This window comes from Marmota monax, unplaced genomic scaffold (genome assembly GCF_021218885.2).
Source record: "Marmota monax isolate L192 unplaced genomic scaffold, Marmota_monax_Labrador192_F-V1.1 WCK01_AAM20220418_F8-fsc00333, whole genome shotgun sequence".
NCBI lineage: Eukaryota > Metazoa > Chordata > Mammalia > Rodentia > Sciuridae > Marmota > Marmota monax.
This window is the reverse complement of record NW_026694397.1, coordinates 291,256-310,537: the sequence shown is the minus strand read 5'-3', so window position 1 is coordinate 310,537 and position 19,282 is coordinate 291,256. Positions and strand designations below refer to the sequence as shown.

At 46.3% G+C, this 19,282-nt stretch overlaps 1 protein-coding gene and 1 non-coding gene across 2 annotated transcripts in view; one reads left to right on the top strand and one right to left on the bottom strand.

Moving 5' to 3' along the window:
• Positions 1-6,835: 6,835 nt before the first annotated feature.
• The window catches only part of LOC124109482 (integrator complex subunit 6-like), a 78,313-nt gene continuing 65,866 nt past the window's right edge, over positions 6,836-19,282 (bottom strand). Inside the window, exons 17-18 of the mRNA XM_058586648.1 lie at positions 7,304-7,397; positions 6,836-6,917 (exon numbers count right to left, since the gene is read on the bottom strand). Coding sequence (XP_058442631.1) covers positions 6,851-6,917; positions 7,304-7,397 — 161 coding nt within the window. The 3' untranslated portion in view covers positions 6,836-6,850. The remainder of the gene's footprint in view (positions 6,918-7,303; positions 7,398-19,282) is intronic.
• LOC124109498 (U6 spliceosomal RNA) lies at positions 11,888-11,995 on the top strand. The gene has a single exon (XR_006856979.1). It is a non-coding gene; the product is annotated as a U6 spliceosomal RNA (small nuclear RNA).

Here is a 19,282-nt window from a genome sequence, read left to right as displayed (position 1 = left end):
TGAGTACCTCCTGTTGAGAGGAGACTTGTTGTAAGTGCAAGTTACACATACCAAGGGCAAGTTTTTAGTAATGAGAACCTCCTTTCTTCCTTGAAAAGGTCCAAATTGCCGATGTTGCCCTTGTATTGTATTCTCTTATACCCAGGAGAGAGTTGCATTGTGCTTTGAGAAGAAAAAGGTTCTTGCCATGGACTTCACCTGGTAAGGCAAACCTTTTGCACTTTTGAGTTTTTAATCTCTCAGTTTAGTAAAGAATGTAGTCTTCCTTTTATGTAGTACAGTCACATTGTTGTAAAGTTCTTTAGAGATGGGCAGCAGTGAAAGACTGGGTTTAAGTCTGGGTTCCACTGCCAGCCAGGAATCTGATCTTATGGGATGACTGAATCTCTCAGTTTCCTCAGTTGTTAAGGGGAAATCATAGCCCCTCCCTCAAAAGGTTGTATAAGGGTTTAAAGTGAACATGATGGCAGAATGGGATGACCAGTGCCTGGCATGCTTTGCATGTTACATGGGAATATGTTCTCATGAAATAGACTCCTTCTGAAATTAAGAGAAACTTCTATGGTTTTAACTTCTATACTTCTGCATACTGAAAGTGGAAGCTGAAGAGCACACCATACTCCAAATACCTAGGAAATTAAGACTGACAGGTTCTGGGTTAACTAATTTTGCATATATATTTCCTGTCTTTTCTCCCAATTTGCCATCTCTTCTATAAAAACGTCCCTTACCCTTAAGTTCTCTGATAATGGTGATGTGAAACAAGTTTCCGCTATCTTCCTTCAAAGATAGCTTTGAATAAACATTTTTCCTGCTAATATGATAGTTGAGTATTTGTGGAGCACAAGGGGTGGTAGAACATAGCCTCTTGCCTACTGTGTAGTAAGATTCTCAATATTCTTGATGCAAAAAAAGAGTCATGGTCAAGTACCTAGTGGAGGCTGCAAGTTCTGGGACAGAGAATTCAAGGTGGGTCACTGATTGATTTCAAGTGTCTGTTTGAGGGAATAGAGAGAGGCCAGCTGGGATGGCCAAGGATAAACTGAGTGAGAATAGTGGGGCCCATCCTGGCAGGGGCAGCTTCCTGGGAGATCAGAGCTGACAGGCTGCGGCAGAAGCTGATACAGGGGAGTGCTTGCCCTTTCTTCTCCTGGAAGATCCTATCAAGGAGGGAAAATAAGTAGAGAATGTTCTGAATCCAGGGTCACTTGATGAATAAGAACCCATAGGAGACAGTAGGTCAGGGGAAGCCTGAGGGTCTATAGTCTGGTAAGGCCACATAGTTGGAGTGGAAAGTACTTTGGGTTGAGGCAGATCTGGCTTTGAAGTGTTGCTCCAAGTATGCCCGTATTTACCTATGACCTGGGGCTAGTTACCTTGCCTCTTCCTGTTTTCAAAGTCTCTCTTAAAGCTGAAGGTCCTAACAGCACATAATACCTGTGATATTGCTAAACTGAGGAGACTAATGGAGATGACTGGTTATCGCTGATGTGCTGGAGCTCTGGAGGAAGAAAATGATGAGCCAAGGGCTTTACACTCCCAGCAAAGTGTCCACATAAGTGAAATGAAATAGTCTGTGATTGCTGTGAAATAGTAACCTAAAATGCTCCCCAACCCCCCTCCCCCCCACACACACACACACACATTTTCTCCTATAGCCTCAGGGTCAGGACTAATCCATCTAGGGCTAAAGGACGTGACTTTCAGAAACATTATGGTAAATGATTTTCTAAGGCAATCTCAGATATCTGTGGTGACCCCTGTGGTGGCTTTGTTCTGTTGGTCATACATTGCTGTGGTCCTGCCCTTCAGGAAGGACCATGTGTGATGGTTTATATGAGTGTCCCCCAAAGATCAATGCATTAGGGCTGGAGCTGTGGCTCAGTGGTAGAGTATTCACCTGGCACACATAAGACACTGGGATCCATCCTCAGCACCACATAAAAATAAAATAAAGGTATTGTGTCCATCTACAACTAAAAAAATATTTTAAAAATTCATGTGTTAAAAGCTTGGTTTTTCAGAGTGAAATGTGGTGGCACCTTTAGAAGGTGAGGCCCTGAGTGCAGTGTTTGGGTCTTTGGGGATGTGCTCCTGAAGGGGAATGTAGGACCCCAATCCATCTTGTCTTTTGCTTCCTGGATTGTGATGTCAGTAGAGTTACCCCACTATGCCTGCCTGCCATGATGTGCTACCTTCACCAGGCATCCAAAGCAAAGGTATCACCTGATCAGGTAATCCTGATCTTGGACTAGAACCTCTGCAACCATGAGACAAAATATAACTTTTTCCTTTATAAGTTAAAAACCTTAGGTATCTCCTTATAATAATATGCAGCTGACTAATATACCATGCTGCACTGCCAAATGTTTATGCTATTAATTGTCCCAACCTTCCTCAAATGGACCTGTGACCAATTAATAGTGTGTCAGTACATGGTAGAAAGTTAAGTATCCCAATTTTCAGGGGTAACAGATGCTGGATCTGAATGGCACTAGTTTCAAGGGTGCCAATATGACACTGTAGGCCCCCAGTCGAAGTAGAGGCTTATGGAAGTCAGGTGATCAAGGACTTTTGCCTCAGTTATGCCTTATAGTAGGCCCAGGTTTTCCCCAAATCTGCCCTGTGATGGTTTGTGATATTATCAAGGATTTGAAATATGCAGGGTAGTTATTACTACACCATCCATTTAAACTTGTCTATTTTTTCTATGCAGAAACAGTTGGATCATGGAGAATGACAAGCAATTATAAATCAAATCTGCTATTTGTTTCAGTAACTGCCGCAGTCTGGCTGGGCACAAATGCCGCAGTCTGGCTGGGCACACAATCACGAGCCACCACACAGCTTGTAGATTCAAACAGCAACTCTTTATTCCCGAACTCACACCAGCCGTCTACAATCACGTTCTGGGGAAATCCACGTTCTCTTCCCAAATCCACCTTCTCTCCCAAATTCACCTCCACTGGGCTTCTATCTCCAAAATATACTGTCTGAATCCCGTGAGAACTCAAGGGGAACTCAGGCAGCAGGATACGCCCTATTCCCAGCAGGAATAATCTTAAACCTTAAACCTGGAACCTAAACTGGGAACGCCCTAAACAAGATTATCTTAAAACCGGGAACACCCTAATCTGCCTTGGTCCTTGAGCAAGGTTAAGTACATTCAATGTCACTGCAACATGGGGTACGCTGGCAAGGAAATTGTCATACTTACTTGGCTAATGGCTCCCAGCAAGTAACCACTGCTGTTCTACCTGTGGTTTTGATGCTTGGGCAATTAACACATCCCTGAACACCTGATAACCATGTACTTATTGGACAAATGTGATTTTTGTTTTCCTTTCAGTAATTTTCACAAGGAAGAGTTTGGCTTCTCATGGAAAGGGTAGCAATACACCATTACTTACTACTTCAGATTGATATTAACTCTCCAGACATATGTCATGAACTACTCCTTAGGGATTTTGATCATCTTTCCCTTATACCACACATAACATCATTCTGCAACATCAATGACATGATTCTGATAAGAAGAAAGTAGCAACTAATTCACACACACATCAACAGCATGCTTGCAAGAGAATTTGGGACATCAATTCCACACATCATCAGAGCCTTGTGAATGAGTGAAATTTTTGATGATCTAGTAGACTACGGGCATGTCAAGATAGTTATAAGCTAAAGAGCAAACTGATATAGCTGAACCTTCTTATTGCAAAAAAAAAAAAAGGAAGCAACAATAAGTTGGCGTATTAGATGCTGGTAGTAACATAAAATTTAATGTTCTGTGCTACATTGACAAATTGGAAAGTCACTTGAAAGCCTGCTAGCTTAGAGTAGAGTCCAGATTGAGAGAAAAATTCTCTGTGGCCTCACAGGGAGTTCCCTATTACCCGTCAATTGGGAAAGAAAAACACATTGCACCTGATTTTCAATTTCTTCTAAATACACACATACCTCTTGTATTAGGTTTCTATTATTGAATAACAAAATAGCCCCAATTTAGCAGCTTACAAAGCCACAAATATACAGTTCTGTAGGTCAGAATTCCTGGAAAAACTGCTTAGGGTCTCACAAAATCGACATCAAGGCATTAATCAGGTTTGTGACTGAGTACTCAGTACGATGTTGATTTTTGGATGTTAATGACTGGATTAAATGACACCAAGATAGCTAGTAAAGCATTAATGATTCTCAATGCTTCAGTGGGCATTGAGCCTGTCCCTCTTCTATTGAGAGAAATCCAGGGGGGTTGACATTGAATTAGAATGAATGGACTACCACAGGTATGTGTGAGAGGGTATTTCCAGATGGTATTGGCTTGTGGGTCTGTGGATTGAGAGAAGATACACTCTCAATATGGGCAGGCACCATGCAATTGGCTGGAGGCCTGGATGGGAAAGAAAACAGAAAAGGGTGAACTCTGTTTTTGAAATGAGGACATCTTTCACCTCCCCTTGGATTTTAGAACTTCATATTCTTTTGCCTTTGCACACCACAACCACACCAGCCTCCTCCAGCCCAGGCTCTGGGATCTGTAACATTGGCCTGACAAATATACACATTGGCATCCCTGGTTCTAAGGCCTTCAGATTTAGACTGAGTCATGGTAATGGGTTTCCTAGTGTTTCAGCTTGGCCTAATGTGGGACTTTTCAGTCTCCATAATCAAGTGAGCAATTTCCCCTAATAAATTTATTTTCACATTTCTATATTTCCTATTGTTTCTGTCTCTGGAGAACCATGACTAAAAGACAAACACACACACACACACACACACAAAATGTTTTAAAGCTCATTTGCATTACTGGCAGGTCTAGGTTCTTAATGTTGTAAGATCAAGGTCCCCATTTCATTGTTATTTCTACTGAGGCCAATCTAAGCTCCTAGAACCAAGATTATATCTCCTTACGTACACCCCTGAATATTCTAAGTAGTAGTGGTGCATCATGTTCATGGAGTCAGGAACAGAAGTTATACATAGGCCCATAAAAATGAATTTCTATTTACCAAGATTGATGTTGGCATAGCCACTGTCAACTGTCCAGTTTACCAGGACCAGAAACAAATACTGAACCCTCAATAGGCACCATAGCCCAGTGTGGTCAGTGAGATATCAGATTACAACTTAGCTTGGTCTATGTCCATCAGGAAAAATGTAGCTTTTTTTTTCACTAGAGTAGACACACACTCTAAATATGGATTTTCATTCACACCTAATGTACTTTCAAAATACATTCTTAGGAAAGGGCAAATCCTCCATGATGGTCTTTTGACAGTGCACCACATCTAAATATGGAACTTGCTAATAGGAAATGAAGTACAGCAATGGGCTTGTGCTAACAGATTATTCACTAGACTGGCTAAATTTCTCACCATTCTAAACTATAGGAAAATCTTATAAAGTTTCAGTTATAGTTCTAGATTTATGGCAGTCATTTTGGAGCTAGATCAAATAATATAGGAGATAATATTCTCTTGGGTCTCCACCCACCACTGCCACCCCCACTCTTCCATCCAGGATGAGAAGCTGTTGCTCACATTGGTATATTCATGTCTTCAGCAATGAAAGCAATGCAAAGTCTCCTCTACTTACTGAGTATCCAGGAGCACAATTTTGCTTCCCATACCAACAACTTGGCTCCTGTAGACTACATCTTGTCATTGCAAATTGGATCCCTTTTCATAGTGGGATACAAAAATGACTCCATTGAAATGGAAGTTAAGGCATTGAGCAAGTTCATCACTGTGGATTGTTCCTCCCTGTCAATCAACAGATAGAAAGAAAGGCTTCCTTAATGTCTGGAATGACCATCAGAGGGGAATGGGATGCTGCCAAACAGAGACCAAGGAGGAAATGTGTGTAGAACATCCATAGCCCTTTTTAGTACTGACGGGTTCTGTGACTAGAGACCATGGAATAGGGCAAGAAGCCAATTCAGCAGGAAATGTAGTGGCATAGAGCCTTCAGTAAGAACTCTGTATGTCATCCTGCCACCCCAAGCACCAGGGCCTGCTGTGGGGCTGTCCCAGGGCAAAAGGAATAAGAAATAGGCAGTGCAGAAGATGGTTATAAATAGCAGCTATCACCTTGTGACCTTCTACAGAAATGAGGTGTTCTGGTTTGAAGGAGGAGTCCCTCCAAAAGCCCTGTGCTGATGCAAGAGGTGAGATGATTATGAGAGCTGTGACCTAAGCCACGGACTGATCCATCTGGTGGATGAACTGAATCAACTAACTGGGTAGTACCTACAGGCAGGTGGGGCGTGGCTAGAGGAGATAGACCTCAAAGGCACGAGCTCTGGGCCCTATTTGTTGCTGGCCCCTTGCTCTCTCTGTCTCTGTCTGTCTCACTCTCTGCTTCCCGGCTGTCTGGACACAGCAACTTTCCTCCACCGTGGCGGTCCACCATGATGTTCTGCCTCACTTCAGCCCCAGAGGGACGGTGCTAGCTGTCCATGGACTGAGATTCTGAAACTGTGAACCCAAACGAAATTTCTGCTCTAGGTTGTTCTTGCCAGGTACTTTGGTCACAATGATGACAAGCTGACTGACACTTGAGGACTAAGGTGCATCTGGCTTGCTGAGATAAAAACATCCCCAGCTCAGATGAGTAACAAAAAAAACGACTCTTTCCAAACAATGAGGGCAAAAGCCAACTTTTACTAATGGAAATTCATAACATCAAAATGCTCCGCCCCTTCGACTCAGCCTCTGGAAGGCAAGTCTCCTAAGCAACACAGGCCACGAGGCTTCAGTGACATCTTGCTGCGTTCTCAAGCACAGCGAATGGGTTCTGGTTTCTATCTGATCATTGTGAGAGCAGGACTGTGTTCAGGTCCGATACCTTAGTTGCCAGAACCTGTTTTCTCCAGGATCTTCTCAAGGTGCTTAATTAAGTCACGGCGTTTAAATCTGAAAATGAAGAGACATGCCATCACCCAGCGGAATCCCAAAGACACCAGGAAGTGGGGGGCACTGTGGCAGACAGGCAGGGAGCTCACGGTCTACACGGGAAGGAAAGGAACACACACCTGGGGAGAGACGCTCAGGTGCACAAGGAGTGTCCACAGGGGCCGGCAACCAGCCCAGACCATGGCGAGATGGCCAGGCCCAGTGGGTGTGGGAGGGCGAGTCAGACTCAGAGGACACAGGCTGAACAACACAGAGCAAGCCTTAAGTGTGAGTGGGGGCAGGACCCAGGATGCTCAAGCAGGGGCAGGCCCTGCCCCCACCACTCAGCCCCCACACTGCCCCAGCCCAACTGCTGAAAGAACTCCACCAGTTCCTCGGCCACCCACCTTGCTGCTTCCTTGATGGTAAACTCAACAAACTGCTTCTTGACTTCCACAGGGCCTCGCACTTCTTCAAGCAACTTGAAGATCTTTTCGTATTCTGAAGGCATTAAGAACACCTCAATATTGAGGAAGAAACAGAACTCAGTCTTGCCGTTTGTGGCCCTCACTAACCATGCCCTCTGGGCTGCAAAGGTACAGAGTGTGTGGGGCTGAAATGCTGAAATGGAGACCTCTGCACACAGCCACTAAAGAGTTCTAGGAAACAGCCACCATCAAAGACAAGACAAGGAAAGAGGTATGGGGGACACACTAAGCAAAGTAGAGGGGAGGGGAACCGTCTGAAATTAGCGAGGACTCAACTCTGGCCGAGGCCGAGTCCACTCGGGCAGTTCCAAGCTCTTCTAAACCACAGGTTGAGAGAGCCTTCCTGCGTTTTCATCGCTACCATCCTCCCGCCACTTACTTCGTCCAAACTGTCGAACTTCCTTCATGAGCTGATGTTTGATACCAACGTTGATTTCCTCAATACTCTGTGGAAATGGATCAGGCACCACCGCCACCATGGGCATGGCAGGAACTTCAGGGCCACGTGCAGAGGGGCCGCTGCTCACGAATCCTGCCCCAGAGGGGTCCCCACCAGCCTGGAGAAGCAGCCCCCCTTGACTGGGACCAGTGGAGGCATCAGGTGGAGAAGCCAGCAGATAGAAGGGGACGCTGCCAGCTGCCATGCTTGTGGCCAAGGAGCCTCTCACTGTGGTGGGACCACTTTGCACTGTCTCCTCAGGGACAACGCGGCTGGCAGTAGCATCTGGAAACCAATGGAGAGGCTCAGCTATGAGGCAGGTGGGCTTCACCCCCCTACGCCCTACACGGGACATTTACAAGCTCGTGTCCTGCGATTACTTTTCTCAGAGCAGCTGGGAGCACCAGAGAATTCTTGGACCTCCAAAGTGGACATCGCGACACAGAGGACAGGGAAAGCACCTCCTAAGTTGTGGCTCTGTGACTGCATGTAGAAACACAGGGGACGGGACATCTATCAGTAAAACATTCACAGAGCCATGGCACTCATGAGTCTGTTGCCCTGTGATGTACTTTAGGTGTCAAAAAGCTGGAAGGTTCATGTGGTGTCAAGATGCCTGATGAGATTCACACTTAGTCACCAGAGATCCCTGTCAAGAGGACAGACCCTCCTCACTCATGTTTGGAGTATCAGAAAAAGGCATTTATGTCCCTCAAGTGCGACACCTCTAATTACGCCACCCCCTTGGTGCCAGGAGCTGGCCACCAGCAGTGAAGCAGACAGAAACTGCACCTGCCCTGATGGAACCTACACCGAGATGGGAAGTCAGAGAGGAAGTGCATGGAGGGCAACAGGCCATCCCAGCTGGACTCCTGTTGGGGGAGATGTGGGCAGGGGAGTGGGAGGGAGCAGCAGAGGGGCCTCCAGGGCTGAGGGTGGTGGCAGGGCCTTCTGGGTGGTGTCCTCTGAGCAGAGCCTGAGGAGGAGACTTAGAGCAGGCTTGTGCAGATTTAGAGGGACAGTTCAGGCTGCAGTAAGGGTGAGGGTCAGAGGGGGACCTGCTGAGGACCAAGGAGTGGAGGAGAGAAGCAGAGAGACAGAGGAGGAGGCCCCCAGAACCCATGTGGGGCCACGCAGAGACTGTGGTCCACCGTCAGGACCAGGACTTGAGGTTGTGCTCTGTGTGCTTGGGAACATAGAGGACGATGCTCTTCCAGGAAAGACACACAACGGGCCCATTCCTTACCTGCTGACACCATCAGTCTGGATGCAGGGGGAGAGGGGAGGGGTGAAAGGGGAGGAATGAGAAGCACAAGGACGGGAAAATGTTACTGGAACATAGTGGCAATCAATCACGTCAGAGTAGGAGCAAAGACTCGAGGAGGAACATGGTGTGATTTTAAAGTCATCACAATAGTGAGATTGGAGAGGCAGATAAACGAAAGATCAGGATCCACCTCAAGGAAGAAAGAAGCCTGGAGAGATGGAAATCCCTGAACGTCGCCATCACGGAGCCAGTGAACAACGGGTCAAATGCAGCTGAGAAATGACTGGCAGTGCCAGCTGCCAAGCTGGCCTTCTCCACCCTGCTTTCTGTGGCGTGCGGAGGCAGGAGGCGAAGCCCCTGTTGGACAGTGTGAGGAGAGGCCAGATTGAGGGCGCGCTGTGTCCTGACCCACAGAAGAGCCAGGCAGAGAGGGCCTTCCCATGCATCCTCCTTTGCTGCTGCCCCCATCCTGCCCTGCAGGAAGCTGCTTCATGCTGGCCTCCTGCAGCCTCTCCCAATAGGTTCCTGTTCTCGGAGGTACTGCATCTGACACGCCAACTGCAGGCTTGTCCACCCACCCAGGACGCAATTACCATCTCCCTGGGGCTTGGTGGAGTCCTTCCAACGGGAGTGGCCCTCTCCTTCCTCTGGCACTGACATCAGGGACATAGTGCGTCTCCGCTTGTGTGGTCTAGGACTTGGCCTAGGTCCGCCCGAGAATTCATCTGCTTTGTTAGCCATGGTTTTCTGAAACACACCAGCGGATACATTCTGCTCATTACTAAATGTGACCATCACGTAAGTGCCAGCAGACTTTGCATGCAGAAAGAATTGTGTGCTTGTGTCCCCATGTGAGTTCACCCGTGGGCCAAGTTTGGCCATACCTCACAAACACTGTTCTCAGAAAACTAACCTAATGTTAGGCCAGTCTAGGTGGATCGTGGAGGAAGTGACATGCAAGGTGCTGCTCACACCCAGACATGGCTCACGATTAATTAGTACTTGTGGAATGAGCGGATATCGGCAACCACATTGGAACACACAGTGACCTCAGTGAGTAACTCCCCACTATTCTGTGGCTACCCGTGTTTGGAGATGGAATTCCTTTTCCTGTTCTCAGGAGAGAGAGTTCATTACATACCACAACGGTGGCACTGAAAAGCTTGCATGTGCACCATGCAGTGTTGGTGGCAGGTAAAGGTGAGAGGCAGTGACAGAGAAGACTTAACGTAAGGCCCTATTGTCCAGGCGAAACCCAAGAATCTCCCCAGCATTACTGGAATAAAATCAGTACAACACGTTTTGTGAGCCTCCTGTATTACCCATGAAGAGGAGTGCAAAAGAGGAGGGAAGAATTTTCCAGAGGTCATTGAATAACGGCCAGGAATTCCTTGTTTTATTTGTCATTACTTTTCCTTGTGGATTAGAATTATACATAAGAATGAGATGCGTTTTCATATCCTCATCCACGCACACAGCATAACTTGTTCCGATGCCTTCCACGTCTTAGCTGGCTATTTGGCAAAGCACAATTCTGGGAAGAGAAGATTTAGTGGTTAGGAAGGTTCAGCCCCCTTGGCAGGGATGGCTTGTCCTACAGGTAAACTGTTCCAGTCACAAGCACTCTGCCCCAAGAATCACCTGCTAAGCGAACCCCTCTGGACGTGAAGGAGGAACATCTGGGGAAGACAGGAAGATAAGTGACAGGGGTGGTCAGCCCTGAGGCCAGCAAGAAAGGAAATGGAGGACTGCTGAACTGCACAGGAGGAAGCTCCAGGGGCTTCATTCAGTGACAGTTGCCAGGCACCTAGGAAGCAGGATAGAGCAAAAGAGCAATGCCGTCTGCCCAGCAGTACCAGGCTTCTCACTCCACCCTGGGCATTTTGGCTCTCTGGAAAGCTCTTGTGACATTTCTGTGTGAATCAACACTTGTTGGAATTCTCAAGCCCCAGGAAGCTGCTAGACTGAAGTTTGAACCCAAAAGGCTGCACATCAGCCCGAGTCTCTGGTGGTGATGTGAGAGCTGAGCAGCCCCTAGAGACATCACCACCACCAAGTGACTCCCTCTGCAGCCAGGGAACATGGCAACCCTGTGGGTTCTTCCTGCCTGTTATGGTTTGATCCCAAGCCATGGGCTAAAGGCTTGGTCCTCAGTGGGGTTCATTATTGGTTGGTGCTTAGCAACCTTAGGAGGTGGAGCCGAGTTGGAAGCCATGGGTCACTGGGCGTGGGCCTTTACAGTGACACACATTTCTTCCCTCTCCCTCTTGCTGTCTCATACCCCGCCCCAGCCCCAGCCCCATTCATCCTAAGCAGCGAGTGTGAGGCCCACGTGGCCAACATGTTGAAACCCCATCTCAAAAATATAAATTAAACTGAAATCAACAGAAGTGATCGAGCTCCGAGGAATAGATCTCATAACATAACATGTGGAATGCAGTATTAGAAAAGAAAAAAAAAAAAAAATTCTGAAAATTCCTAAGCTGTGAGTTTCAGTAAGGTAAAAGAGGAGTACAAGAAATCCAAATGCAAAGAAAATAGGAGAAGGAGCTTTACTTTTATCGGCGGGGGGTGGGTATGAGGGGGAAGCTGGGGTTGTAGCACAGGCAGGCAGGGGCTCTACCACTAACACCACTAACTTACACACCCAGCCCCACTTTACTATTTAAGGGGAAGCAAAGCAGATGAAATGGAATGAGAAAGCAACAATAGCAAAGACCAACACTGGCAAAGTTGATCTTTTAAAACACACACCAAAGGTAGACATGTCTGACTTCACCAAGCAACAAAAATCTTAGTGCTTCCCGGGGCAGTGCGTACGCTAAAATTGGAACGACTCAGAGAATTATTAGCATGGCCCTTGAGCAAGGATGACATGCAAATTTGTGGAACATTCCATAAATTTTTAAGGAGAAGAGAGAAAAAGGAAAATTTTACCTGAAAATAAAGCATGCTAAGAGAAGGAAAAGAAGAGGTTGGGATTAATGTGAAAATGATGACTTCAGATTTGAAAAATGAGATGGAGCAGAAAACACTTGTAGAAAAAAAATAAAATTCAATCCCATGTGAAAGAGGAAATCTGAATGCTCTCATGTCTGGTAAAATTTTTGTCATGGTACCGGGGATTCAACCCATGGGCGCTTAACCACTGAGCAACACCCCCAACCCTTTTTATTTCTTAATTTTGAGACAGGGTCTCAATGAGTTGCTTAGGGCCTTGCAAAGTGGCCGAGGCTGTCTTTGAACTCGAGATCCTCCTGCTCCAGCCTCCCTGAGCCACTGGGATGGTAAAATTATTAACAAAGAAAAAATGCACACCTTCCAGTTCAGACATCTCCCTAATGAGTCCTCCAAATACTCAGGTGAGAAATGTGTTTTACACAAACTCCTTTGTAGAGTAGATAAAAGGAACAAGTTTTCGGCTCACTTTGTGAGGCCAATGTCAACTTGATGCCAACAGCTAGCAAGGACATTAGAAGGAAAGAAAACCATGGGCCAACATCTGTCCTGACAACACTGATGAAAATCCTAAGTAAAATAAAAGCCAACCCAGTGCAATGATAGATAAAAACACATACATCAAGGCATGGCACCTTGTAATGCAGGAAGGCAAGACCTGTCCACATCCTCAAATCAGTCAGAGTTAACCACATTAACAACAAGAAGCAGAAGGAAATAAGGGAATTCACATGATCATTTTTATATTTTGGTTAATTTGCAACTCCTATTCATGATTGAAAACGATCAGTATCTTATAATAGAAGGAAACTTCCTTAACTTAAGAAAAATCTTCTCCCCCACCTCCAAAAACAAACCAACACCCCAAAACAATTCAATGAAAATTAAAAAAAAAAAACAAAAAAAAAAACATGGAACCACCCAAATTACAGGTGAAGTATTGCTCATTTTGTCCCCAAATTCGTCAACAAGATGAGGGTGTCTACCATATAGTCAATAAGGTGTTGAAGGTCCCCCAAGTGCACTACAGCCAGATAAACAGAACCGTATAATGTTTCAAGTGGAACTTTCAGTCTTTCTCTGAGGACATTTCTATGTAGGGAGAATATTCGGAAGGATACAAAGTCACTGCAGGTAGGAAGTGACTGTAGGAAGTTGCTGGATCCAGCAACACTCTTCAAACACCACCAGCACATCCGTATAAGAGCACCAAGTCACCAGAAAGAAAATTTAAGCCCCACTGAAAACAGTGCCCAAATCACTGAAAATGTAGGCACACAATGTAATGATGATGTGCTGGGGCATTCCACGAAGAGAAAAGATCATGGAGAGAAACTGAAGAGCTGCTTAAGTGGAGACAAATGGTCTTTCTGTGCTTGGGATGAGTCCTTGTTAAAGCCTAATGGTGGGGAGGGGGCGCTGCGCATGCCCAAATCCCAGCAGCCTGGGCGGTTGGGGCAAGAGGATCTCAATTGCAAACCAGCCTCAGCACATTAATGAGGCCCCGGTAAAATTACCAAGACCGGTTTCTAGATAAAATGTGAAAAAGGGGGGTCTGGGGAGATGGGTCAGTCGGAAAGCATGCCCGAGTTCAATCCTTATTCAAACTTTCCGGTCACCAAGTGTGGTCATGCATGCCTGAATCCCAGCAGCTCAGGATCCTGAGGCAGGAGGATCGGAAATTCAAAGCCAGCTACAGCAATTTAGCTAGGCCTTGAGAAACTTTGCAATTCCTGTCACTAGATAAAATATAAATAGGGGAGGCTGGGTATGTGGCTCTGGGCAACAAGCACCATCGAATGAGTTCAATCCCCTCTACCAAAACCAAAACAAACAAGCTTTCTTGTTCTTCCCAGAATGATTCTGGCAATCTTCTCTAAAATCTCACCATGCTCATTTTGCACAGACAAGCTGGTAATACAAAAATGGAAACCAAAGTCTTAAACAATCCAAACAGTCTTTAAGAAATTAAACAACGGTTGGAAGACACATACTTCTAGATACTAGATTTACTATAAAAGCTAATGTAAGTCCAATCGCATGGTCCTGGAGCAAGTTAGGCATAGATAGAGATATATAGAGCAGCACAGAGTCTCACAACAAGTTTGTGAATAAAAAATAGCTGTATTTATTGCCCTGGGGCCAGAAAACCCTTGTGAGACAAATAGGCGTGTTTTTCCCGGGCTACTCATTTGAGGTGCGGGGCCGAAGCCAGGCTCCCACGCATGCTGCGGGGGCCTCTACCACTGAGCTGTGCCTGCAGCCCACCACCCTCCTTTTAACCAGCTCACTTCATAGAGACCAGCAAAACCACACCCACAACCCCACTGGAAGCCAAAGCAGGGGGTTACCCTCATTGATGGGGGTGGGGGGCAAAGATAGATTTTTAAAGAATACAAACACCGACCATAAAAACTAGTCTGAATAATTACCTGGGTAGTTTCTGTGCCGGTAAAAGACAGCATTTATGGTTGGCGTCTTGGCGCTCGCCTGTAATCACACACACCAGGGGGCTGAGGCAGGTTGATGCCAGTCAGGCTGCCTGGGCAATTAAGCAAATGCCTGTGTCAAACTCGGGTTTGTTGTTGTTGTTTGTTTTGGGTACCAGGGATTGAACTCAGGGGCACTTGAGCCACATCCCCAGCCCTATTTTGTATTTTATGTAGAGACGGGGTCTCACGGAGTTGTTTAGCGCCTCGCCATTGCTGAGGCCAGCTTTGAACTTGCCATCCTCCTGTCTCAGCCTCCTGAGCCTCTGGGATTACAGGCATGCACCAACCAGCCTGGCTCAAACTCTTAAAGTTAACACATAAGAGAGGACTTAGGGTGTCCTTCAGTGGTGGTAGGGTACTCCCGAATTGAATCTCCAGTAACAGGGAAAAAAAACACTGTAAGACGAAAACAAAGATTTGAATCAAAACTCAAACTTGTGCTTTTGTCGATGTGCTTACGTACATAAAAGTATGTAAGTGAAAAAATCTGAGTGGAACCCTGACATAGTGGAGCTACATATTTCGCCACTCCTGCAAGTACAAACACGCCAATGGAGTTTGTGCACAAGTCCTGAACACTGAAACCCTCCTCAAACTCATCAACCAGCAGAGAAATGCAAGTGCAGACAGAGGGGATGGCTGCACACCCGCCAGGGTGGCGGATGTTCCAGCGTGACTGACTGGGCAGCGCAGCTTCCAGTATGAGGGGCTACTGGAACCTTCCGACACCCAGATTCACACCCAGGCGCCCAAGGCCACGGTGAAAGAGCTCCGTGGGGGCTGAGGCCCAGCAACCCCTCGCCACAGCCCAGAGGTGCAGGACTGCTCGCCGACAATGTGCCCCGGGCAAGGGCGGCGGGAATCCCCACCAGACAGACAGTGGCTGAGACCCAAGGCAGGCGAGATGACGCTGCCACCCCCATGCCGCGGAGCTGGACTGGCCAAGGAATGCACCTCACCTGGGGCTAAGAGCCGTCAGGAAAGAAGCCCCTTCTGTGTGGAGATCCACACTTCGGGGAGCAGTCCCAAGGTAAGGAGCGAAGCCCTGGTGGCCAGGCAGCACGGAAGGTAGGGAAGAGTCCCCTCGTGGGGCTCCTACCCAGGACGCCAGGAACACTGCCCCCTTAAGGATGGCTGCTCGCCTGCAGAGAACTGCCACACGGGTGGGTGGGTGTGTGTGTGTGTGTGTGTGTGTGTAGAGAGAGGTAGAGAGAGAGAGAGAGAGAGAGAGAGAGAGAGAGAGAGAGAGAGAGAGAGTCACCAGCACAGTGTCCCTCCCAGAACTGTGGGGGCTTCCTGAGGACCTCTGCAGAGCTGAAAAGGGGTGCCAAGGGAAAGCCCTCCTGGACTGAGCGCATCGCCTCACCAGGCGTCCATATAGGGCTGAGCAGAACCTCCCCAGGTCTAGGACCCCAGACTGCACTGAGACCCCCGTGATAAGCACACCTCCTGGGCTGAAGGACAGCACCCCAGGAAAAGTGGCCGCTCCACAGCTGAAATGCCGACCTTGTAAGGGAGCCTGGGATGAAGCACCTCCCCAAAGGGCAGTGAGGTTGGGGCACACCCCCCCACCCTCGCAGTGGGCTTTCTAGAATGCGCCCCCTGGGGCATCTGCGGGTCAATGGGGGGTGTTTTTCCGGAAGCATCTGGTACATGCCTGCCAAGGGAGACCCAGGGAAGTCGCTGGAACCAGAGTGTGGCTGGCCTCTGCGCCCTGCCCAGCCGGGTCCTGGGGGAGCCGCCTGCAGTGCCCAGAGCTCCGTGGGGGACAAACCCGGTGACCAGCAGACCCTCTGTGTCAGCCACAGAAAACGGGGGGGGGGGGGCGCCACTTTCCCTTTCCCTGTCTCTGGCGCCCTCCAGGCACAACCTTCCCTGACAACTGCCACAAGAAACATCTCCAAAGGAACCAGTACCTCTTCAGCTGAGCGGGATAAAAGCGTAAATTTGGAGCCGACCGGTAGTGCAAGTGCCACCCGACTTGACGGAAGACGCTGGTGGATCTTCCTACCGGGTAAAAAATTCGTAGGATCAAATCCCACGACTCCCCGTGAGGAAAAAAATAAAGCATTTGTGCGAGCCCGGTGCATCGCGCACACCTGTGATGTCAGGGGCTCAGGAAGCTGAGGCAGGAGGATTGCAAATTCAAAGCCCGCTGCACCAATTTAACAAGGCCAAGAGGTAGTTAGGGAGAACTGTCTCCAGATAAAATCTTAAAGGGGAGGGGGCTGGTGATGTGGCCCAGTGGGAAAGCAGCCTGGGATTCAATTCCTGAAACGGAAAAAAAAAAAAAAAGGGGGGGGAGGGGCTGGGATTCTAGGATTGTAGCTCAGTGCTACAGCACTAGTGGAGCCTGTGCGAGGCACTGGGTTCGATCCCCGGCACACAAATAAATAAACAAATAAATAATACGATATAAAAAAAAAAAAACTGAAGCTTCAAAAAATAAAGGACTTGTTGGGAAGCACGCTCCCCAGAACCAAAGGTACGCATTATTCCCATGCACAATGTTAGAAGCAATCCTAATAGGGTCCAAGTGAGACGATGACGGCCACTGTCTTTCTTGTGTGGACCACTATGCTCCAGGGGTTCCCAGCTCGCACCTGCAGGTGGCAGGTGAAGCTGTTCCCACCCAGCGAGTTCTCTGGAACAGCCTTGAGAATGGCGCTTTTCAGGGGTCGTCCTGCATGTGGAGCAGTGACAATTGGGTCGGAATAGAGATCTGAGGGCAGCCGCCCCTCCAGTGGCAGACAGATGCTCCAGTCCTGAGCTCCCACAGAGTAAGATTGCTGGTTTCAAGGCTTCTGTGGAGGCGAGGGTGGGGGATGGCGATGGGGCAAGTTGAAACACCACAGAGCTTGCTGGCCATGTTGAGATTCCACCTTTTGGGCTGAAGAAAGGCTCTTCCTGTGGTTGCAAGCGTCTGGTTAATTTTAGGGTTCTGAAAACCTGTGTTTTGTTTTTACTCTGTGAGTCCGGGTCTCACTGTGTTGCCCAGGCTGTTGTGGAACTCCTTCCACCTCAGCCCAGGGAGAAGCTGGGACCACAGGAGGGCGCCCGTCCCTGGGGAAAACATTTACTCAGCTGATATTTACCAGTATTTTTACCAGTGATATTTATGACTGATATATGCCAGTGTTTGCCTTGTTTTTATGCAACAGTGGCTCCCCGTCCACCATCCCTCCCACTTTCTCTGTAGATTTGCCAATTCTTTATATTTTAACACAAATGGAATCACAACTTGTGCCCTATTTTGATTGTCTTCTTTGACTAGCATAATATATTTAATATTCACCTACTCTGTGGCATGTATAAATACTTTATTTCCTTTTATGACCACGTGCTATCCCGTTGTAAGTATATATCACATTATGTTTATCTAATCACCCATTGCAAGACATTTGTACTGTTTCTACCTTTTTGATTTTGTGAAGAGCGCTATTATCAATTGTGAAAAGAACTTTGTGTGCACCTGTTTTTCAAGTCTTTAGAAAACATATGTTGGAATAGAATTTCTGGGTCATATAGGGACCCTATGTATAACTTAAAACTAAGTATCAAAATTTTTGTCCCAGGGGGCTTTACCATTTATTTTCTAAGCAGGAGTGTATGAGGATTCCAATTGGGGCTGGGGCTGGAGCTCAGAGGTAGAGCACTTGCCTGGCATGTGTGAGGCACTGGGTTCTATTCTCAGCACCACATATAAATAAATAAAATAAAGGTACATTAACAACAACAAAATTTTTTAAAAAAAATTATGGTCATTATATGTGAGCTTCTACCTTGTTGTAATTTTGATATGATTATCCCTAATTACTAAAGATTTTGTGCGTCTTTCATGTTTGTCAATTTTATATATTCACTGAGGTTTTCTTCATCTTCTTTGCCTGTGATACATTGGGTCATCTTTTTGTTGTGAGTTGGAAGAGTTTTTTAAATATTATTAATGCTTGATCCTTATCATATGTATGCATTGCAAGTATTTTCTCCCATCCTGTGGGTTGTCTTTCACTCTCTTGATACAAAAAAAAAAAAAAAAACTAACATTTTTTTGATGCAAAAATGTTTCTACCTTTGTTAAAATCAAATGATCTCCATTTTTCTTCTTTTGCTTGGGCTTTGATGTCCTATTTGAGAAATCATTGCCAAATTCAAGGGTATTAACATTTACTCCAAAGTTTTCATCCTAAGAGTTTTATGGTTTTAGTTCTAATGTTTAGGTATTGGTATTGATCCATTTTGAGTTATTTTTTTTGTATGATGAGGTAAGTGTCCAACTGCTCTTGATTTTTAGTTTGACTCTCTTTTAATCAAATAAGGTACTTTTTCAATATTTTAAAATTTGTTTTTACTTGTTTTGTGGCCTAATATATCAATCCTAAAGAATACTCCATGAGTTTAGAAAAATGAGTAATTGATTTTTGTTGGGTGGATTGTTTTACAGGTATCTGTTAGATATAATTGGTTATACTATTATTCAAGTCTTCTATTTCTTTATTTGTCTTTTCACTAGTTGTTCTATCTATTCTTGAAGTCCCAACAATATTATAGAACAGTGTATTTCTCTCTTCAATCTGTCAATTTTTGCTTCATTTATTCTGACACTCTCTTTTGAGTAGATGTTTATAATTTTTACATTTTCTTGATGGATTAACCTGTTTATCAATATATAACATCCCTTTTTGTCTCTTGTAGCAATTTTTTACTTCAAGGTTTTTTTTTATGATATTAGTATAGCCACC